This window comes from Balaenoptera musculus, chromosome 20 (assembly GCF_009873245.2).
Source record: "Balaenoptera musculus isolate JJ_BM4_2016_0621 chromosome 20, mBalMus1.pri.v3, whole genome shotgun sequence".
NCBI lineage: Eukaryota > Metazoa > Chordata > Mammalia > Artiodactyla > Balaenopteridae > Balaenoptera > Balaenoptera musculus.
This window is the reverse complement of record NC_045804.1, coordinates 43,335,948-43,360,875: the sequence shown is the minus strand read 5'-3', so window position 1 is coordinate 43,360,875 and position 24,928 is coordinate 43,335,948. Positions and strand designations below refer to the sequence as shown.

The 24,928-nt window shown below is 38.2% G+C and overlaps 1 protein-coding gene across 2 annotated transcripts in view; it reads right to left on the bottom strand.

Moving 5' to 3' along the window:
* The window catches only part of NLK (nemo like kinase), a 147,015-nt gene extending 123,220 nt beyond the window's left edge, over positions 1-23,795 (bottom strand). For both annotated transcript variants that reach the window (XR_005017818.1, XM_036837240.1), the window contains exon 1: positions 22,165-23,795. Coding sequence is in view for 1 of the 2 variants with exons in the window: in XM_036837240.1 (XP_036693135.1) it covers positions 22,165-22,622 (458 nt within the window). In the remaining variant the exon portion in view is untranslated. The remainder of the gene's footprint in view (positions 1-22,164) is intronic.
* Between the last annotated feature and the right edge of the window lie 1,133 nt (positions 23,796-24,928).

Sequence of the window (24,928 nt, the reverse complement as noted above, 5' to 3'; positions counted from 1 at the left end):
AGTGTTTACCTAAAACATTATACAATTCCAGGTTTTGATTTTTTAATAAATAAGAATTTTTAAAACATATTCGCTTCGACAATCCTCAGTCACCCCCGCCCCACCCCCGAGACTTAAGTGTCATAGGAAGCTTAATAATGGTATTTACATTCAGTGAAAGAGAACTAAATGAAAGGAAATGGGCATAAAGTTAGTATTAGATACAGAACTTTTGACCAGAAGGGCAAGAGGGCAATAAAACTCAGAATTAAGCCACTAAATGAAGACTATGGAGTCACAACTGCAGGCATTCTAAGAAAAAAATGCCAGCAACTTACCCCATCAATAATTTTCTCTCGGGCTTCCCTGGTGGCGCAGTGGTTGAGAATCTGCCTGCCAATGCAGGGGACACGGGTTCGAGCCCTGGTCTGGGAAGATCCCACATGCCGCGGAGCGACTAGGCCCGTGAGCCACAATTGCTGAGCCTGCGCGCCTGGAGCCTGTGCTCCGCAACAAGAGAGGCCACGACAGTGAGAGGCCTGCGCACCGTGATGAATAGTGGCCCCCACTTGCCGCAACTAGAGAAAGCCCTCGCACAGAAACGAAGACCCAACACAACCATAAATAAATAAATAAATAAATAAATAATAATTTTCTCTCTCTCTCTCTGGGGGTTCAATACCCTATTCTTATTTATGCACTTTCAATAGGCATCACCTCTCAAATCTTCCCCACTAAATTACATGGCATTATTTTCTTAAAAATTAATTTTATAATAAATTGAGCAATCCAAGATATCCCCTATATAGCAACACTGAAGGAAGGAATCATCAATTACTAGAGCATTAATTGAGTGTACTGGATAAGTGATCTTTATGTCTCTTTCACACCTACAACTAAAAAATAAAGCTTCTAAGGAAAGAAGCTGCATTTCTAGTTTTGAGGAAGAATGGATCCTCATTAGATACTTACATGAAATACAGAGACACCACAAACCATGTAATAACTTTTATTACTCTCATTCAAGTTAGGAACACAAGTGACACAGCATACAAATTAGCTGGTGCTACTATCGTCACTAGCACTGTTGCGTCATAACTAAGGCATCAGAAAAATTATCTCTGGGATCATTCAAAATCATGACTTTTAAAATGTCTTTTTTCAATTTTCTTCTAACTATAAGATTACGGGCTCCTTTAAGGGACTTCCCTGGTGGCCCAGTGGGTGGAACTCCGAGCTCCCAGTGCAGGGTGGGGGTTGGGGGGTGGGGGGGAGCAGGCGTCCCAGATTTTTGGTCCCTGTTTGGGGAACTGGATCCCACATGCCACCACGAAGATCCCACGTGCCACAACTAAGAACTGGCACAGCCAAATAAATAAAATAAATATTAAAAATATCTAATAGGATTACAGATTGGTAAAATACTAAAACTGGAAAAACTACTACTTCAACCTTCCAACTCTCAGCAATCACTGGGGAAGCCTATGTAAAACTAACTATTCCTACCACCATCTCTTACAGACCATGTTTACTAAGAATTAGTTATCTGAGGATGCAGCTTCTAAATAACAGCAGGTGCTCAGTATTAAAATTCAGGGGTTATTCCCTAAAACAAAATTCCCCAGAACTCAGGTTCAAAAAACAACAGAATAATTACAGTTTAAGTTAAGAGAAAAACAATTAGTTCATTCTAATAGAAAAGAATTATTTTTATTTGGTAAGGTAAACAAAATGGTGAAACTTCTGCAAATATCTTTGAAGCTATCGTGGACACCATAAAAAGTTAGATGGAGAAGACTTTTAAAGGCATACTACAAAGAACCATTTTTATATTAAACCTAATTGAATGTTTCCTTTGGTTTGAGGAGCCTGAATAAATGGGTCAACTATCCTCTAAAGTATAAAGATTCTGTATAAACTCTTATCACGTGTTCCCTCAGAGACTCATTAAAATGTTGACAAATAAAACAAATTCATCTCAATTCTTTATCATATTTTTAAATTAGAAACAGGAACCAAATTTATTAAGTTACTGCATTCTCTATTTATACCTTTCTTTATGGAGTGCAAAGTACTTTATTTGCTTATTTATTTCCTGCAATTTATTTATTTATTTATTTATTTTTTTGGCCGTGCTGAACAGCATGCGGGATCTTCATTCCCAGACCAGGGATCGAACCCCGGCCCCCTGCAGTGGAAGTGCGAAGTCCTAACCACTGGACCACCAGGGAATTCCCCAAAGCACTTTAAAGTCCATTTAAACTTTACCATATGTATAAAGCCCCAAAATAAGCAAAACCAAACAACAGGTTGTTTAGGGAATTTTGTGGGGTGATAGAACTGTTCTAAAACTGGACTATGGTGATGGCTGCACAATTGTATAAATTTACTAAAACTCAATGAACTATATATTGTGCTCTAAACGGGAGAATTTCATAGCATGTAAATTATACCTCAATAAAACTTTTAAAAATAAAGCATCAGGCTTCCTTGGTGGCGCAGTGGTTAAGAATCCGCCTGCCAATGCAGGGGATATGGGTTTGAGCCCTGGTCCAGGAAGATCCCACATGCCGCGGAGCAACTAAGCCCGTGTGCCACAACTACTGAGCCTGCGCTCTAGAGCCCATGAGCCACAACTACTGAAGCCCACGTGCCAGAGCCCGTGCTCCCCAACAAGAGAAGCCACCACAATGAGAAGCCTGCGCACAGCAACGAACACCCAATGCAGCCAAAAATAAATAAATAAATTTATTTTTAAAAAATAGTAAAATAAAATAAAAATAAAGCATCGAGAGACTGAGAAGACAAGCTACAGATTAGGGGAAATATTTGCAAAAGACATATCTAATAAAGAAGTTATCCAAAATATACAAAGATTGATTAAAACTCAACAATAAGAAAACAAAAACAATCTGATTAAAAAATGGGCCGAAGACCTTAACAAACACCTCCCCAAAGAAGATATACAGATGGCATATAAGCATATGAAGAGATGCACCACATCATATATTATCAGGGAAATGCAAATAGGAGATACCACTACATACTGCTTAGAATGGCCAAGATCCAGAACAACAACAACAACTGCTTGTGAGGATGAGGAACAACAGGAACTCTCATACATTGCTGTTGATAATGCAAAATGATTCAGCCACTTTGGAAGGCAGACTGGCAATTTCTTACAAAACTAAACATACTCTTACCATACAATCTAGCAATCATGCTCCTTGGTATTTACCCAAAGCTCTGAGAATTTATGTTCACACAAAAACCTGCATATGAATGTTTTTAGCAGCTCTATTCATACTTACCAAAACTTGGAAGTGTCCAAAATGTCCTTCAGTAGGTGAATGGATAAATAAACTGTGGCACACCCAGAAAATGGAATATTATTCAGCACTCAAAGGAAATGAGCTATCAAGCCATAAACAGACATGGAGGAACCTTAAATGCATATTACTAAGTGACAGGAGTCAATCTGAAAAGGCTTCATACTGTATGATTCCAACTACATGACATGAAAAGGGAAAACTGTGGAGGCACTAAAAAGATCAGTGGTTGTCAGTAGTTAAGGGGGAGGGATAAATGAATACACAGAGCACAGAGGATTTTTAGGACGGTGAAACTATTCTGTATGATACTACAATGCTGAATACTTGTCATTATACATTTGTCAAAACCCATTGAATGTACACCAAGAGTAAACCCTAGTGTAAACTACATACTTTGGGTGATAATGATGTGTCAGTGTAGGTTCATTGATTGTAACAAATTTATCACTCTGGTTCAGGATGTTCATAGTGGAGGAGGCTGTGCATGAGCAGGATCAGTGAGTTTATAGGAACTCTGTAGGTTCTGTTCAACTTTGCTGTGAACCTAAAACTAAAACCTAAAAAATAAAGTCTATTTAAAAAAAACAGGGACTTCCCTGGTGGCGCAGTGGTGAAGAATCCGCCTGCCACTGGACACAGGTTCGAGCCCTGGTCCAGGAATATCGCACATGCCACGGAGCAACTAAGCCCTTGCGCCACAACTATTAAGCCTGCGCTCTACAGCCTCAGAGCCACAACTACTGAAGCCCGCGTGCCTAGAGCCCATGCTCCACAAGAAAGAGAAGCCACTGCAATGAGAAGCCTGCGCACCACAACAAAGAGTAGCCTCTGCTCGCCGCAACTAGAGAAAGCCTGTGCGCAGCAACGAAGACCCAACGCAGCCAAAAATAAATAAATATAAAACATACAAAAAGATAAAATAAAGCAGATTATACACCATGATTAAATGGGATTTATCTCAGGAATTCAAGGTTGGATCAACATTTAAAAATCAATTAATGTTCAATGCCCTTTCATGATTAAAAACACGAACTAGGAATAAAAGAGAACTTTCTCAATCCTATATGGAGCATCTGGAAAAACCCACAGCTAACACATTTAGCAGAGAAAGACTGAAATAACTTCTCCTTAAGATCAGGAACAAACAAGGAAGTCTGCTCTTGCCCTAGAAATTGGGCAAGAAAATAAAGGCAGCAAGATGGTAAAGAAAAAGTAAAACTCTCTCTTTGCAGATGGCATGATATTGTATATAGAAAATCATGAGGAATATATTTATAAACTATTAGAACTAATAAAACATGTTCAGCCAGGTTGCAGGGCAAGATTAATATACAAAAATCAGTTGTACACACAAGCAACGAGCAATCTAAAAATGAAATTAAGAAAGCAATTACAATTACAATATCATTAAAAACAATAAAAAAAATTAGGGATAAACTTAACAAGAAGTATAAAACATACTCTGAAAACAAAATTGAAGAAATTAAAGAAGATCTAAATAAATGGAAGACTTCCCTGGTGGTGCAGTGGTTAAGAATCTGCCTGCCAATGCAGGGGATACTGGTTCGAGCCCTGGTCCAGGAAGATCTCACACGCCGCAGAGCAACTAAGCCTGTGCGCCACAACTACTGAGCCTGCACTCCAGAGCCCGCAAGCCACCACTACGGAAGCCTGCATGCCCTGGAGCCTGTGCTCCACAACAAGAGAAGCCACCGCAATGAGAAGCTCGCGCACCACAACAAAGAGTAACCCCTGCTCTCCACAGCTAGAGAAGGCCTGTGCACAGCAACAAAGACCCAGTGCAGCCAAAAATAAATAAATAAATAAATTTATAAAATAAATAAATGAATGAATAAATAAATAAATAAATGGAAAAACATCCCATGTTCATGGATTAGAAGACTTAACATTGTTTAGATGACAAAATTCCCCAAAATGATTTACAGATCCAATGCAATCCGTATCAAAGTTCCATCTGGCTTCTTTGCAGAAATTGGCAAGATGATCCTAAAATTCATATGAAAATGCAAGGGACCCAGAGTAGCCAAGACAATCTTAAAAAAACAACTTATTACAATGTGATAGTAATCAACAATGTGACACTGACATAAGGAGAGATTTATAAATAGAATTTATAAAATAGAATTTGAGACATAAACTATTACATTTATGGTCAACTGATTTTCAACAAGAGTGCCAAGGTCATTCAATTAGGAAAGAAGAATAGTCTTTTCAACAAATGGCAATGGGGCAAGCAGATACCCACGTGCAAAAGAACGAAGTTGGACCCCCTACCTCACACCATACAGAAATTACTCAAAAGGGATCACAGACCTAACTATAAGAGGTAAAACTATAAAACTCTTAGAAGAAAGTATAAATATAAATCTTCATGATCCTGGATTTGGCAAAATCTTAAATATGACACCAAAAGAGCAAGCAACAAAAAACAAACAGATAAATTGGACTTCATCAAAATTAAAAACTTTTACGCTTCAAAGGACAACTGCAAGAAACTGAAAAGAATGGGAGAATATATTTGCCAATCACATATCTGATAATGGACTGGTATCTAGAATACACAAAGAACTTAACAACCTCAAATGTCCAGAATAGGCAAATCTAGAGAGACAGAAAGGTTAACAGTTGCCAGGGGAAGGGGGAAGGGGGAATGGGGAGCGATTTGCTAATAGGTATGAGGTTTCTTTTGGTGGTGATGAAAATGTTCTAAACTTAAAATGAAAATTTACTCTGTGAATATATAAAAAAAATTTAAAAATTAAATTGTACAGTTTAAGTGGGCAAATTGCATGATGTGAATTATATCTCAAAAAAGCCATTTTTTAAAAAGCAGGTAATAATAAACACAAAGTTCAGGATAGTCATTTTCTCTTGGCAGGAGAAGTAAGGCAGAGAGATGGAGTCGGATGTATTCTAAGGGCAGCTTCAACAGTGTTGATTTTATCTTCTATTTCTTAGGCTAGGTTGTGGGTTCATGGATACTTTTTTATTATTCTTCATAACTTCAATCACATAGCTTTTATATATATCAATATTACATTTATTTGTTTGTTTAAAGAGCACAGGCCTGGGTGAAAGCTCTTTTCTACCATTTGTTAGCTAGGAAGCCTGAGGCAAGTCATTTAGACCTGCCTGAGGCAAGTCATTTAGACCTTTCTGTAGCTTCCTCCTCTAAAAACAGGGACACTATCATGTACCTCCTTATGTTCATAATAAAGAAATTCTTAGCATTTCTTTAAAGTAGAAGTTATTATTATAAAATCCAAGTGAAAATCCACTATACTCTCACCTCACTGTAATAACCATTGTTGGTAGATATCCTTTCAGACCTTCCTGGAACATATGAGTAAATTTTTTTTTATATTTTAAGGGGACAATCTTTGACATTGATTTTCACTTAATAAATTGTGAGCATCTTTCAAAGATAACCACTTCACTATTCATAGACATTTAGGTTGTTTTCAATCTGGGGGGATTTCCCCTAGTTTTTTTGTTTTTTCTTTTAGACATTTTTTATGGTATATTTTACCAAACACACATCTTAAATTTCTACACAGATAAATCTGATGTTCTTGTCTTACTTTGAAGTCAAGGTAATATACTCTTCCCCTTCTAAGATGATTAAAAACAGTTATCCATATTTTCTTCTTACTTTTTGGCTTTGTTTTTTACATTTAAATCTTTAATCCACTTGGACTTTATGAATAGGGATCTAACTTCATTCTTCCCCACCACTGGCTAAACACCCCAACAAAGATACAAAATAAACCAGTGATGTGCTGGAGCTAGCTCATACTGGCTCCTGAGAGACTGTCACATTTTCTGGAATTTTGCAAAGCTGACAGTGAAAAATTGTCAAAAACTGTCAAAAATTAAATTATATAAACTTACAATGAAATAAATTATATTTAAAATAAAGGTAATAAATACTGAGAAATCATCATTCCTAATTATTTTATTATGATTTATGCTTTTACGGTTAACACCTACTTTACCTGTATGGTGAAAACAGTTTACAATGGGTGTGCTACAGTGTTTCTTTTTCCAATTCAGCGTTTAGTGACTTCAGGTTGCTAGCTTGAAACTGGCCATTACAGGAGTATTAGTATTTACACCACAGAAATTGGCAAGCCCTACAAACTAGAGCTTTTTTATTTTTCAGAGAACCTGTTGTTAAACGTATACCAGCACACCACAGAAATGGGCCTTTTTTTCTCACTAATTTTAAAGAGGATCTCTAGTACACACTAATCTGCCATTTACTCATAAATTTATAGAACAGCATAAGGAGCTTAGTTTTTTTTTTTTTTTTCTGTGCTAGCATCACAGACTGCTTTGGTATGTTTTGATATATTAGATGACACTTTAGACACAGTTTCTATTTTTCTAACATGAGATCACAGCACTGCATTGAGAATGTATTTTTCCTAAACAATTCAACAGCATTCTTATTTCAAAGTAGATTATAAAAATAAAGGACTATTTTGGTGAATAGTTGGTTATTGTATGTTATTTTTAGTAGGGCTCTTTACTCTTAAGAAGAAAATCCAAACACAAAAAACCAAAATCACCACCATGGGGTAGTCTAAGAACCACTCTGTTTTCTCATAAAAATTCCTCATTGCACGAGGAAGTAGGGATCTACGTAATGGCAAGAGCCAGTGGTAGTACTCTTCTTCGACAGTCACCATGACATACAAACTTAGCATTAGCAACTTTCAGCTTAACAACAAAACACTTAATAAGTACCCACCAAGGACAATGTTAGGCTCTGGAGACGCAAATGAAACATGGTCCCAGCTTTTGAAGCTCTCATCATTTTTAGTGGATCAGTGGGTAGAGAATGTGTCTTAAGTGACTACAAGCATTTGCTTTGATTAGTACTGACAGGGAAAGAGACAGAAACAGATGGATTTTCATTTGCCTTCTAAGAACAAGCATTTACCTTAAGAGGAAAAAAAAAAATCGAGGTATTAAAAAAAAAAAAGTCTGCCCACCTACAGAGACAAGCTGATGTGTATTGGTAACTAGATCTTCAGCACCTACACCAGTTAAACATCACAATGTCCCTATTTTAATGTCTTTCCTGCTGAGGTACTTTAAGAAGTCAGTGATTTATTTGCAGATACCACTATCAACTGCCATCAAGTAAACCAGTATCTGCTGCATATATCTTTCTTACCTGTCACAGGCCATTTAGATTTGAACTCCAGCTACCTCATTCTTGGTGTTTATGTTATGAAACTACGTAATGTAATAGCTGGGTGGACTCAAACAACCCACTTTTGCACATAAACCAAAAGACTTTACTTTTAAAGACTTGCTGTCTGTTTGGGGTTTCTCATTAACAAAATATCTTGTATCGTAGCCCAAGGAGCAAACACAGCAGCTGCCCTTTTCATATACACAGTTGTGGCTTGATATACACAGTTGTGGCTTGATATACACAGTGACGATTTCAACCATTTCTAATCACTAATATTTTAAACCTTAAAATTTATTTCTTAGGAATTTGTGCTATATATGGAAATAATCATTACCCTTTGGGAAACAATGTCTCATTTACTGAAAATGAGTTTAACAAAGGAATTATTTGGTACTGAAAAATACAGAGCAGTGAATTGGGTGACACAAACCACAACATCATCGGCTCATGTGACTTTATTAGGGTAATTTCCTTAAAAAAAAATACATAGTAACTTAAAATTTAGCTTCAACAATGTAATATCCTCAGTCATGTCCTCTGTCATAAAATTGTGAAACCAGATCTTAGGTTCTTATTTTGAAAATGTCCCTTAACTCCCAATCTGAGATAAATACCACAAAAAAGAAAAACTTTGCAGAATGGAATATTTCTATTCTGCCTGAAGCCTAGTTTTGACTGGTATGTTTCAGTTGCACACTTGATTCACACTGAATTTTGTTTTAAGTATTAAGAGAATAAATAGCATTCCAAAAGTCACAAGCTTGAAAATTTCCAGTTCGTTCTCTAGTTGGAGACCGTACAAAACTTATTACATGGAACAGTGAGTTGATGCAGTGACCATAAATTTCTTAACACTGTAAGTCTAAATTTAATTGAAACCCAATCTCAGCAAGTTCTGTAAAAATAGCCTCAAAGTAGATAAAGCAAAAGTCACAAAATGTTAATTTAGAAGAATGGTTTATGGGTATTATTATTGTACAATTCTTTCAAGTTTTCTGAGGTTTAAAATTTTTCAAATTTTACAGAACATGATTACATACATGAAAAGAGTGAGCTGTTTTCCACCAAAAGCCTTGTAGTTCATGACATTAAACTTTTACCAGAAACCTTAGAGTCACCGGCACACAAAAACCAAACAACAGAGTATTCTAAATACTCTATTTTTTTTTTCAGAAGCATTGTTCCTGGTTTCATTTATAGAGTTTTTGTTTTATATTTGTTTTGTTTTGCTTTTAGAAGAACACTTCCTCCATTTTCAACAGGCATTCAGTTGGACAGGTATCATGGTAAAGTAGCAAAGGTTCTGGCTCAGCCTCTTACCAGCTGCATGACCTTGAACAATTCTCTTAGCTTCTTTCTCTGCGTCTCAATTTTCCCACTTATAAAATGAGGCAGTTACACTAGATGCATTCTAAAGTATCTTCCAACTCTATAATTCCTTTCAGATAGAGCTCTAGGCTTGTGAGAATGAAAAAATTAGCCCTCAAAAAAAAAAAAAAAGGCCAAAAACCTACCTTTGTAATGTTAGTGAAACAAATAGGATACAAAATTGTAAATATACAATGTAATAATCATGATCCCAACGCTAACATTACAAACACACACATTCCAGATTTTAAAAATTGAAAAAAAAATTACACCAAAATACTATTAGTGGCTATCTCTGAGTTGTAGGTTAAAAATAACTTTTTGGTATCTTCCAAGTTTCCTACAACAAACATATTATTACTTTGATAACAGAGTGAAAGGAGGGAGTTGAAGAGCAAGGAAAAACCCTTCTCTTATGTGCTAAGGGAAATTTTACCTTTGGAAGGCATTCTAGAATCTGAATGAATTTTTCAAAAACAGTTGGGTGTTAATCTGAAAAAAATCTCTGGTATAGTCACTTACTTGATACCTGTCAACAATCATTCAAAAGCTGTTAGTTACATGCCCTAGGTTAGTAAACTTAAGGAGGTACTGCATTTTTTCACACGTACTGAAACTGGTAATAACAATGATAGCTAACATACACGCATTGCCAAGCACAGTTCTAAGACCTTACATATATATTGATTCATTGAACCCTCACAACAACCCTATGAGATAGATATACCATTATTTACTATCCCCATTTTACACACAAAAACCAGAGGTTAAATAATTTGCCCACAACTAATAAGGGGTAGAGTCAAGATTTAAATACAGGCAGTCAGTCTGTCATCAGAGGACAGGCTCTTAACTATTAAACCATCCTGTCCCTTTGTACTTAAATGTTGTCCTTTGCAGGTCATTCTTTAACTTCCTTTGCTCTCAAAGTTCGTCTAAACTACTTTTCTTCAACCTGAAAAGAAACAATATTTAAATACTGGGATAAAAAAGACTGGCCAACCTTTTAACTTGCAAGCTTAAAATTATGATTCATTTCTAAGTCATTACTTCAAAGGTACAGGAAGTATAACTTAATCTCCACACATATCACCAGGTAAACAATATGATAACATCTGAGGAATTAAATACGTGGCATTAATTACTAAGTTAAAATTGGAATGTTTTAATAAAAGACGCTTTATTGACGCTAATCTGTCCTCATGAATCTTCTGTGAAAAGAGCCCCTAAAACCAATTGTTGTACCTTTCTAAAATTTCTATTTTATTGAAATGACATTTTAAACCATGTTGTAATTAGTTTGTTTTTTAAAAGAATGCATCAATATTTATTTTGAACACTGGCCTTAGTACACAACCAGTTATCTTCACAATAACCTCAAATACTATAACATGCAGAACCTGGGAAAGCAACACAAAGGAAGCCAACCAATTCAACATAGGTGAAGGTTCTCACCTAATTCTTAGGCAATTCAAACCCAAACCAAGTATACATGTTTCTCTTTTTCTGCACAGTACCATTACCTGTCAATTTTTATGGTTTCTGGGTTACTTTTACTAAAGCTCAAACTTCCCCACATCTGTATTACTAAATTTCTAGCCCTGTCAAAGTAAATATAGAAAGCAATAGTTTCCTATTTTAAAAAATTAAAAAGAGAAGAAGTGAGAAAAAAAAAAACTTTGCATCAGGCTGCCTGTTAACTTAGATGTGCAATGAGACAATCACCTGATAATTGCACCCTTTGGGTGCTTCTGTACTGGTAAGATAATAAAGAGAAATAAAGTCACCTGGTTTATTTCAATTTACTTACACAATTTGCAAATCTGTAGCTCTCTGCCATGGTATATTAAAAAAATTAGCATGTAAGAAAAATCACCTGCTTATGTAAATTGGAGGACGGTTTTTATCCAGGCAGACAGAAAAAAAAAAATGGCTGCAATCTGGGTCAAATGACTAATTTTATCCATTTGTTCAAATGTCTCTCTTCACCTTTTCTCTGTAGCTCAGAGCAAGAATTTTAGGTCAAGGAACGGATAAACAAAAAGTTTCTGTGTTGTCCATTCCCCTGTAAGAAGTTTGCTGCCTCACACTACTGGGCTCTATATTACTTAAACTGAAAACAAGACTGAGAACTTTATCTAGATAACAAAACCACAGCACTGAGAGGAAAGAAAAGAAATCAGTGGAGGATATCTGATCCAACTGGGAAGGAAAGCAAAAATGGCAAGGATCAAGTACCAATTTTACCTTTTGCTACTTTAGGCAAACAGGGCTTCAGGAAAGGAAAATACTCCAAATAATTCAGGGCAGGCAGGACAACTTCTCTACAAAGAACATTATTCCACTTTGCTCTATAAACACACCCTGTCAAGTTGTTCTGAGTCTGACATAAGTTAGATGAATGCGTTCTTGGTCATTTAACGACTACCTTCCCAGCATTCGTTGCTGGAATTCATCCCTCCCTCTTATAACTGACTCCATCTCCCGGTCCACGGGTGGACCCGACTGATCCAAAAGTAACCTTATCCCCACTAACAGTGACTGGTTCAGAAATGAGTAAACAACCCAATAAAGGCCAATGAGACTCTAGAACTGGGCAGGTCAATAAGGTAGTCAGTAGCCCCATGGCTACTGAACACTTGAAATTTGGTTAGTCCAAATTGAGAAGTGTTGTAAGCGCTAAGAGACACACTGGATCTTGTACATTTTGTATGAAAAAAGGAATGTAAAATATCTAATTAATAATTTTTATAGCAATAACATTTGAAATGATAATATTTTGGATATATTAAGTAAAATAACTACTAAAATTAATTTCACCTGTTTCTTTTTACTTTTTTAATGTAGAAAATTTTAAATCACATTATGTGGCTTGCATTATACAGTTGACCCTTGAACAACTCGAAGGTTAGGGGTGCTGACCTCCCCCACCCAGTGCAGTCAAAAATCCATGCATAACTTTTGACTCCCCCGCAAACTCAACTTCTAGTAGCCTATGGTTGACTGAAAGGAAGCCTTACTGATAGCATAAACAGTCGATTAACACATATTTTGTATGTTATATATATTATATACTGTATTCTTACAACAAAGTAAGCTAGAGAAAAGAAAATGTTATTAAGAAAATCACAAAGAGGAGAAAATACTTTTGCAGTGCTATTTACAAGATGAATCATCTGTCAGTACCTATATCAATACTGTCTTATATGATACAAAACACTGTAGATATTATACGTATCACTAACGCTAGATGTCCAAAATGAAAAGATAACATGAAAAAGAAATTAATATTTATTTACAGGTATAACTAGTCATGCATTGATAACAAAGAAGCAGCAATATGGTAGCTTTATGGTAGGCTAGTTTAATCAATATGAGTATTGGAAACATTGTTACATTCTTTAAAAAGCCAGTTACCTGTGATGATAGGCTGATATAGTTTCTCCAACTCTGAGTAAATGAGGGGGGGCAGGGAGCATACTGGATGTTAATGTAATTCTTTGAAAGCAAAGTTATAAAAGAGTAAGAAAACTAACACACTGTTAATTTTATATTAAACATCCTTCACCTTATGCCTATGTAAGGATAGACTAGTATCTACATATATTTTATGCATTCATGACACCTTTTACTTAATGTTTTGGATATTTCTAGGCTATGTGGTTTGTGAGTTTTTTCAAATTGTCACAAATCTCTAAGAAAGTTTCCAATATACTTATTTTATTTTTAAAAATCTTCATATTAAGTAGACCCTCACAGTTCAAACCCATGTTGTTCAAGGGTCAACTGTGTATCTAGGGACAGCGCTGCCGGCTTACTGAGGACTATTGAGGACATCTATGAAAGTGCTCCCTTCCTACTGTGGAAGAGCTTTAGGAAGTCGAGCTCCCTCTCTCTCTGGGCATTGTATGCCCTAAACTGCTAAAGCCTTAAAGCTGTGATACAGCTCTTTTTCTGGGAGATCCATCTGCAAACTAGTAAATTCCCAACGTAAATTCAGAATTTCAAAGATTCGTAAAAACAAAACATTTTAAATCAACTTGCTAGTTAATGTAAGCACTGTTAGGCAAATCAGCTTACCTGGTTACTCACAAAAAAAGACAAAATACTTAATATTAGACTTTATTTAAGTATTTAAAAATCACTCCAAATATTTAGGAAGGCAAGCAAATAAGTCTAAAACATTAAAAAGGGAAAGTACTATCAGGAAAATAATACCAAATTTATTTTGAGGAAAAAATTGATCGCCCATTTGCAAATGGGCAGGCCCTTCACAACTGCACCACAACATGTATAATCATTACCAATAAGTCAGTAACAGGAGAAAGTGAGTCTTTTGGACAAACTGCACACTTAAAATCTGATCCCAAATTTGAAAACTATGTAAGTCATCACACTGGAAAAGGGTTACATTTACCTCATCCTACCTTTAAACAAGTTGACAAGCTATTCAACATCTGGAGTCCTGAAGAAAGTTGTCTTGTGGTCACTAGCAGAATCTATTTGCCCAAAGTAATGCCAGAATGCTTTACAAATATTAATGCAATTTTATAATATAAACTTAGGAAGCACAGGATTTTATAAATGAGGAAACCAAGACTCAGAAAAGTCAAATAACTTTATCAAGGTCATAGAGTTGTTGGTACCAAGGCAGGGACCAGAACCTTGTCTCCTAACAAGTTTAGTTAGTACTTTATTACCCTGTCATTTAAGAAAAAGAATCCTCCCAAGGAAATGGTGCCTTGAATATGATAAACATCAAGTTCCCTGGTTTATTAAACTATAAATAACAACTTGGGATTTGGGAGAATTTTATTAACAATAAAAGTGCTGCTAATGCTGAAGACATTCTTTAGAAACAAATATATATATATATATATATCAGAGGGGGAAAAAAATCATACAATCACTCTCTCATGTGCCATCAACGATCTGCTTGCTAAATTCAATGGCCTTTTTCCACCCTCATTTTGATCTGCACCAAAGATCACTCCCATCGTCCTAACAATCTTCTGCTGTGCGTAGGTTGTCAATCTATGCACTATGAACATATTTTCCTATCTGACTGCCCTTAGTTCCACCTCCAATAATTTCTTCCACCTACAACTGAGAACATTCCCTAAGGCTCAGACCTCAGCTACCTCTACTCTTCCATTTACATATCTTAAAAAAAAAAAATCAATCTGAACAAGTCACTCTCTTACTTAAAAACTTCCAATGGTTGCCATTCCTAATGTTTCAAACTTTTTCATTATTGCCCGCCCCCAGGAGCGTTTTCAGACATTTTCCCCCTTAACTGCCCCCCCATGAAATTTTAATACCATAGGTATGTTGTATATCTGTTTATGTACTGTATGTATATACGTGCTTTACTCATAAAAAGAGTAAGTTTTTTTTGCCCCTCTCCCACGTACCAATGGCGTCTCATCTCTTCAGCAGGACACTCCAACCTCTTCAGGATCTAGCTCAAGCTTGTGTCTCCACCCTTATCTCCTATCACCTTCAGCAACTCCAGCCCCGTGAGTCCCCCTCACAAGGGCCCATCCACCCATAATGCCCTTCCCCGTTGTTGACTCTCTCATTTGTTTGTTTGTTTGTTTGTTTTTTGACTCTCTCATTCTTAAGACTCAGTAGTTGAGGTATTATCTCTTCTAGGAAGCATCCATACCTTCCACAGAAATTCCTCCTCAGTATTCCCAGGGAGTGTCTCTATTGCTGCATTTATGGCAGTGAATTACAACTATCCATTTACAAATCTCTCTCCCCCACTAGATCATAATCTCCTTTAAATTCTTATCATCCAGCACAGTGCCTGGCAAACAGTCAACACACAGTAAATGAGTATTATAAGAACAAGTGAAAATAATTTGTCCTTATGTTTTTGACGGTTTCAAATATAGTTTCAATTCTCCATCAAGACTCCCTGAGAGCAGGGATGTATCACTTCTCATACTCTTTATTTAACTGTAAGCTCCTTCAGGGCAATACTGTGACTTAAACATCTTTATATCCCAAGCACAGTACAGATAACAGCAGAAACTTGAAACAGGTTTGCTAAATTATTAATAGAGCTAAATATCCTCATTAGTGCCTCCAACAGTGCTGGTCTGTAGCAGGCTGACAATAAAAATACTTTGACTAGTGACTTCCAACATTGTCAAAACCTTCCATATGATTCAATTAGCCAAACTAATTCAAAACACAGATGTGAAACTGGGTTTAGGTAAAGAGCACCGATCATGATCAAAGGCAGAATTCCCTGTACAGAGTCCCTCTACTCACACCATTACAATTAACTATTAAAGTTGAACTCAGTATAGTTTCCTTAGAAGTCATCCTTTCATAATGCCAAAGTGCCAGAATTTTTTCTAATGTCTCCTGGCTAGGTACCTTAGAACCTAGACTAGGTCTATGAGGACTTGTCACGTGCTTATTCACAGTATTACAGCTGTTGCCTCAGGCACTCTTTGTTACCCCCAAGCAACAAAAGGATCAAACTGACAAGCTATTTTAGTTAGGAAATCATTGTTGATCTGCATTAGATGACCCAATCAACAAATAATTCACATGAGTATTATGGAAGCACAGGGAATCATAAGTAAAACCCAAATATAATCTTATAATGGAAAGAGCTTCTACCCAATGACTTCTTTCTGTTTGGTTGGATGACAAATGGAAAAGTTTCTTTGGCTTTGACAATTCCCATCAAAGAAATCAAATCAGCATATTAAGGAAACTTACAGTAAACAAACAGTTGATTCTTAAACTGCTAGGACATCAACAAATCTAATAAAAACCACCAAGAATAGACACTCAATTCTACATATAGAAGTCAGTGAAACTCTAATGCTCCAAGTTGTGAAAATAATGAAATATTCCAGCACTCCATTAGAAGATGGCTTTTTATATCAAGGAACAACAATGCTACAGTTGCCTAAGCTTTGAGGATTAAATCCCAGAACTTGAGACGCAAATAAATATTCAGTTAACGTACTTTGCAAATATTCTTCTAGCATAGCACATGAAAGGGAACTATATCTACCCCTATTTCTTTTTCAGGACATGCACCAGTGGTACTAACTGACAGCTAAAAAAGATGCATGTAATTTTGAGGGATATTGTTGTTTTAGCTTGTTTGAAAAGGCAACTCTTTCTGAAACGTATTTTTTTAGGAAAAAAATCATCTTTTTTTCTTTTAAGCTGATATTCAATAGCAGAACATGACATTTCTCCCTAAGAATACAATGAGTTTCTTCTGTTGTGTTTTGGTTTTGTTTAATTTTTGGTTTTTGAATAAAATCTGCATAATCTTGTCCAGGAGCACAAGTACAAAATGACTTCCAGTGTTACAGGCTATGGAGTTTCTCTCGCCAAGAAACCAGTTCAATATCATTAGACTGTGTTACTTTTATTTTCTCTCTTTGCCTCCTCTGCTTTATGACAATGAACCTGCAGTTTCTAAAAGTAAGTTCGTTTGTAGTTAAAACTAACAACATAGATTTCCACATTTCTAGTTTCACACGGATGCTTTGTTATGTCTAGAAGAGCAACCGTTTCCTTTTTATGGTGCAGGCTCTGCTTCTTCAAAGCTCTTTTCACAAAGCAGACCCCCCCCAAAGAATCCAGCTGTGGCTGTTAATCTTGGCTGATAGAGAAACTTCTCAATACTACAGATTCTCAACCTGTAAAACACAGTTAATAACAGAATACACTTTAGTATACCACTCTTTCTGATGCAACTAACTCCAGCGTTTTCCCAAAATTATTCCAAAAGCATTCCCCATTTTTCCAAATTATATTTTGCTATTTGAGGAGTAAGAGGACGAGAGAAAACATCAGAAAATACATGATGCCTCTAATTTCCACAAGATGAGCAAGCTAGACAATCTCTGCCATGCATAAGGATTTACACTGAATAATTTTTGATTAAATCACACATATTTCCCCTGCCTCACTGGGATCTTCTTTAACAATTCACACCTTTTCATCCAAACACAAGTAAAATGAATTTCTACTAAAGCTGAACTTTGACAATAAGGATGTCCTTCATTTGTTACATTCTGAGAAAAAAAAAATTAATGTCCTTCCAGGCATGGAAATCCATACTTTCTAAAACAGTACAGATGATCTGGCTAAACACCTACCAAGTCCATACAAACATGTATATTATGGTTTCTTATGCATTTGTTTTTAATTAATTGAGAGAATAGGACAGAATATTTTACCTTAACTCTAAATTCAACCCTCCTTACTTCCCTGGCATATAGCACAACTAAGGGGACACTCTATGGTATTTAAAGTCATGCCTCCAAAAAATAGTCTGCATGTTGATTTTACCTGATAAATCTGATCTTATGTGAAGCCATTTCTATGCACATTTACACAAGTTTGATTCTCCTACCAAAAATAACCACAATAAAAACCAGCTAACATTTATTGAGTGCTTACTGTGTGCTAGACAGTGTACTCATTGGTTTACAAGGATTACCTCATTTAATCCTCATACCAATTGTACGAGATGGGTGCTAGTATTATCCTCACTTTATAGATGAGGAGCAGAGAGGTTAAACAATATATCAAGATCACACAGCTAGTAAGTAACTAAGTATCAGTACAGTGATGCTTAAGTTTCAAACTACTTAAATAAAAGTAACCTGCTGAAGGAATTAGAATAATAAAATTCAAAGTTCTCCAACTTTACTTGGAGTACAAAGGCAACAGACTGAATGAATCCCAGGATCTTTGATCTTTCAATTAATCAGATAAGTAAAAAAACACTTATTTTATAAAGTAGACGCTTTTCCCAGACTCACTTTTATCAAGGTGGCAATATGTACCATTAATTCAATCTGATATTTTCAGCTGCCAATGTCAAAACTGCCTGGGTTTAGCAGTCCTCAAACCTTTCTCATGTGGTCAACTTCCTCCAATTCTCAAAAGCATACGCTTCACGAGCCCCTGAAGCCTTTATGTTATAATACATCTTTAAGAACAGTATAACTTACTTTCCTCTGGCAAATGTGAACTACAGACAAGAAGGTATTTACGTTATTCTCACCAAACAACTGAGGTTCCTGTTTGTGAGTTGTTTTGTGTTTTAGTTTTGCATTATGAAAATGTCCATATGGGCATTTGAAAGCCTTGTTATGTGATAAAGAAGGTCAAATTATATACAATGCTTTGATAACCCATGAACAATATTCTGTCATTGGCAATGAATGTGTCTCAGGCTACCCCATGATATTACTAGGTAAACTGGAAACCTTACTTTGAGATAAAACACAGCAGGCAGTTGTTAATGAAACCTTAATTGAACTGTCAAAGCACCACCTTTACCAGCAAGGTTATATAGGTAATTCACTACTTTTACACAACTGTCCAACACTGATAGGTTATTCCAATAGTTAAATTCAGCAGAAAGATAAATCAAGCCTGGTAGACTAAATTGTTCAGTGATAAATCTGAATGGTAAAATGCTGCATCACTTCTACAAATATCTCTCCTTGTCTACATGGAGAAACAACAATATCCCTCAAAATTATATGCAACATATTTAGCCATCAGTTAGTACCACTGGGTACATGTCCAAAAAAAGAAACGAGAGCAGATATAGTTTCTTTTCATATGCTATGTCAGAAGAAAAATACTTGCAAAATGCATTAAACATATTTGAGTCTAAGTGAATCTTATAATGCCCAAGTAGTTATATGGTGCTTTGAATTAAATGATGTATCATTAGGAGAATATTTTTATGTTCCATTTTAATCACTTTAGAAAATAGTTGTTTCAGACTCATTAGGTGCCTTCTAAATTAAAATGAAAAATTTTCGTTCAGTTAGTTAAAAAGTAAAAAAGCTCACTAATATCTTTAGCTTGGGTTTGAGAATACTAGTGCAATTCACTGTGGTTTGGTGTCCAGATCTCTAGTTTTAACAATCTTACTCACGTCATATAGCAGTCAAATTCCAAATATAATAAGCAATTCAGACAGCAAGTCATAAATATGTAAATATAAAAATAGAAAAGAATTTGCATACTAAAACACACACCTGGAACTCTTTCCTCTTTTTTTTCATACCAAATTGTATTTCACCTGTAACAGCTGATAAAAACATTCAATGCAGCTAAGTAGAAAAACTTGATTAAAGAACAAAGGAGGACCTGACCAGGAGATCAAATAACCAAGCAGCAAAGATGCCACAACACTGTGCTAGGTGCTGGGGTAAAAAAGAAGTACTCTAGCAGACACAGTCACTACCCTCACAGGGCTTACAAATGTAGTCAGTCAGACAGGGCAAACGCACAACAACTGGTGTACAGTGGAAGATGGCACAGAGATGGAGGTACTTCAAGTACATGGAAAGAACTCCATGGGTGGTAGAAGCGGTCGATCAATGAAAGAACCTAGAATGGATTCAAATCAAACACATTCAGATTTTCATGTATTGGTAGTTCAGAACACCCACTACCAGAATGTTTGCTGTGGGATATGTTTCAGCACTACAGTTCCTCACCTCCCTCCCCTTAAAAAAAAATTCCCTTAGCACCAACTTGAAGTTAAAACTTCTACAAATCACATCACCATTTGATAGAAATGTAGGTGAATAACATCTTTAGAACATAGTCAAGAATGCTGCAACCCATTTCCCTTTCAGCATCTCTAGTTCTTAGCACTGTATGCAAAGCACTAAAATGAAAGAGAGCATCCAGGTCTAAGAAAATCCAAACAAATTCTCAGTAAATCAATGACAAAATTTAAAGCAAGGAACGATCTTTTTCCTGCCCCCTGCCCCCCCAGCTTTGAAATCCTCAAGGGTTGGACACGGAACAGCAGTTCACAGTGCAGTCCCTGAGGATAGGATATGGAAGGGATGAGAGGAAGGCAAGAACAGGCAGGTCCCTGAGCAGAGACTGAAAAGGCACCATTACCGTCTGCATTCTTTCCCACCAGGAATCCCACACACCTTGGAGAACTTGCTGGGAAAACACTGGACTTCACCAGTTTAAAAAAAGACGGATCGGATCATTTAGTAGCCTAGTTTATAAAATCTGAAATGTAAATAAAGATGGCCAGATATAATGCAAAAATGAAACATGTCAATTATAGCCTGAAAAGCAATGACGAAAGGAGACATTTACCAGGCTAGTTCCAAAGAGTTCGTTTTCCTGTGGTGATGGGGGCTTTTCTATACATTAACAAGAATCTTTTCCCTTTTTAAATCGAGGTGTAGTTGAAGGAATCTATTTTTGAAGCACTGAAAACATCAATTCATCTATCCACACCAGAATACTTAATCCTTGGGGGGAAAAGCTCAGTTCACTCTAGTTTTGAAAGAAATAGGACCCTACAATGATAAATACATTTTGTTATAAACTACTAATCTTCCTAAGAAGGACAAATACACAAAATGTTGCATTTAAGAAGCCCTCGGACTTTAAAAAGTATACTAGCACTAGCAAAAGTAGAGAAGTTTCATGTTTAAAAAGTATACTTCCTACTACAGCAACCAACCAAGGGATAACAGCAACTTACAAGCCACTAAATGACACTAAAACATTACACTGAATGTGGGCCACTGCACAGTTACAGTCTACTGACCTCAATTGTGGTACTCATGTGTGATGCTATATTTAATGCATTCTTATCAAAAGACTAAAGCTACATACTTCCCAACTGTAGCTTTATGGTTTAAAATAAACCACTCACGCAATGACTTAACTGGTTCAACTATGAACCTTATCTTCCTTCTGGGGATCAAGATCACAAATTAAGGAATGAAAAGACAGAAAGAGCAAAGTAGTTATGCAACGTATACCCCAATGACAAGACTATTATAAAGAATCCAGTCTGGGTCAGTTGTGACATTTGCTGCAATTGGGCAACTGATTCAAACTAAATCAAACATGAGAGATGGCCAAGGTCTGTGTAGAAATAAGCATTCCATGCATTCATCTATTTACTGAATCTCCATTCAGTGGCTTGCTTAGGTTCTACACAATAGGTTTGGTAGACAACAAACTTATGTGAGTTACTCAACAGAGGGTGCTCCACCAAAGCTGTCCACGACTCCAAAGCACAAGCCTAGATAACCAATGCCATCAGGCCTCTTTACCAGGTAAGGAAGGGTGACTTCCTACAGTTGAGCTGAGAAGCTTGTTCCACTTGGGTTGACATGGAGAAAACCATGAGAAAGGACTTGCCCAACGACAAGCATGAGAAGACACCAGGAGAAGCTGTGTTTTTCTTTGGATACTCACCAGACGACACCAAAGGCTCCATATCCAATAGGTCTATCCGGCTCAATATCCAGCTGCTGTTGTGGATGATGCGAGTGCTGATGATGGTGCGCCTTAACTGTGGCAGCTGCGGCAGCCTGTACCTGAGCTGGGGCTGCTGCAGCCGGTCCAGGAGCCTGACCCGGCGCCGGTGATGGGAAATACGGCTGCTGCTGCCCAGGGTTTAACATGGCTGCAGCTGCGGCCGCTGCTGCGGCTGCCGCAGCTGCCGAGGAGGTATGCTGCTGTACGGGGTGGACAGCAGCAGCCGACCCGGGATGAAGATGGTGCTGGGGGTGGTGGTGGTGGTGAAGGTGAGGAGGAGGGAGGTGTGGAAGGTGGTGGTGATGGTGGTGGTGGTGCCCTGCTGCTGCCGCAGATGTACCGCCATTGTAAGCCGCCATCATTTTTGCGTTGGCTCTTGCGCCACAAAGAGACATTCAAAAAAAAATGCCCTTTGATTGGAAAGCAAACTGGGTCAAGCTGTCATTTGGCCATTTAAAAATGAAGAAAAAACCCACTCACTCCACCTCCAAAAACATGGAGCGTAAGTGGCTTTATGTCTTCATCAGTCAATCCAGACAAGTTAGAGGATCTTGGTGTTTAATTTGGGGGTGAGTGTGTGTGGAAGGGTGTGGGTTGCCCCCAAAAATAAAAGAAAAGAGAACAGAAAAAGAAAAAGAAAAAGGAAAAAGGGACCCCTTCCCCCCAGGTTTCCTGCCACAAGCGGGTACTAAAACTCCATCCTTAATTCGGGGGAGGTTCCAACTTTGAATGTGGGAATAAAGGCCAAACCTCCCGACCCCCTGAACTCCACACGCGAAAAGGATCAGGTAACACACCACCCTGGGAATCTTGTAAGAGGCTTGACTCATCTACCCCTTCCATTCCCACATCCTTTTTCAAACACCTACCACCTCAAAAATGCAACTGAAAAAAATTCCAACCACCCAAAGTGAAAAGATGGGGGGAAATGTTCAGGGAAACTAGCTCCCCCCCTCGAACTCTCAGGCCTTCCTACATCTCCCCCTACTCCTCGTCAGGTTGACCTGATTGGAAGGGCGGGGGGGGGGGGGGGGGTACTAAACTTTCCCGAACAGAAAAGAGCCAGGGAAGGAGGCAGGAGGGACAGAGTGAGCAGAGGAGGCGACAGGGCAGGACAGAGAGGAGAAAGAGAACCGGGGCAAAGTGAAGGTAAGGAGGTGCGGGGAGCAATGAAAGAGAGGTGGGCAGCACTCGGACGCCCAGACAGAGGGAACCGCCCCGGGAGGAGGTTAGGGTCCCGGGGCCAAAGAATGGGAGCCCCGGGAGACGGGCGGGGTGCAGTCGGAAGCGGGCTGACTCCTGCCCCCGCCGCCGGCTGCTTCTGCTGAGGAGGGTTGGGGGGGAGAGCGGGTGGGTCCCCCCGCGCGACGGCCCCCACAGGGCTCAAGGCTGCTCCGTCTCCCCCCCTCCCCCCCACCCGGCTTCCGTCCCCGCGGCCGCTTTCTCCTCAGCCGCCGCGGCCGCTTTCTCCTCGAGCCGCCGCCTCCTCAGCCGCCGGTGCCGCCGCGGCCGGACTCACCTCCCCTAGCAAAGCCGGATAGAGCGGAGCCAGCGGCGGACACGCGCAACCAGCCGCCGAGGCCCCGCCCCCGCCTCACACTGACCGGCTACCCTAGCCAATCCACGCCCACCTGTCCGCGTCCGCCTCCAATCCCGGGCCGGGAGCTTCAGACAGGCGCACTGTTCGGCCAGTGGCGACAGGGTGTGGGTCTCCTGGGGAAATCCCGCCCCCGACCCGGGATGGGCAGATCGAAAGACCAATCAAAAGGCAGAGTTGGGCCTGACCGACAAGACCAAAAGCGAATTAAACACCAAAGATCTCCGTGACATTTTCTTTCGCCTCTCTCTTTTCTTTTTCTTCTTTTATTTTTTTGGCAGGAGCAGGAAGCTGCGTGCTAATCCCGCCTGCAAAAGCTGGAAGAGAGGGGTGGGACGAAAGAACCAATCGTGAGCCGGGGACCAAGATCAGAGCAACCAATCATTGGCTTGAAGAGGAAGTGGGCTGAGACTGGTACCAGATAGACACTTGATTTGACAAATGGAAAAAAAGACTGATCTCGGTCCCACCCTTCAGGTCTCCTATAGGTCAGGATTGCGGCGAATTCCCTGTCATATCAGCGACGATCAAGGGGCGGGGCCAAGTGTAAGGGGTGTGGTCTAAAGAAGGGGGCGGGACCTAGATGAAGAAGGCGGAGTCCAAATCATCCATTGATTGGAATCATCTACTACCCCTTTTAAAAACATCACAGGTGTGGAGAAATAGGAGCAAAAGGGGATGTCGAGCTTCAGAAACTCAACCAAGGTTACTCAACAAGACAGTCACTGAAGAAACTCAGTAGACTGACAGTTCATAGCCAGTTCATAGCTGGTCCTCCATGGCTAATCCTCATAGTGGCAGAAAGACGCGTTATTTCGTTTTCACAACTACACGCTCATTGAACGATAGGGCTATTGATACTAATTAAGACAACAAAAGTAATAAACTTAACCACAAAGACTAATTTTCTCCCATATTTTCTAATAAGTTCTAGTCATTGAAATCTTACTAAAATAACATCTTTCACTTTCACATAACCTCACTTATCTTAATTTACTTTTCTTTAAAAATATGAAATAATAAGCTTACAGTACTTTACCCTTAATAAAACTGTGCACTCAATCCTGGAAATCATCATTGATTCCTCTTTTGCCTGCCCACTCC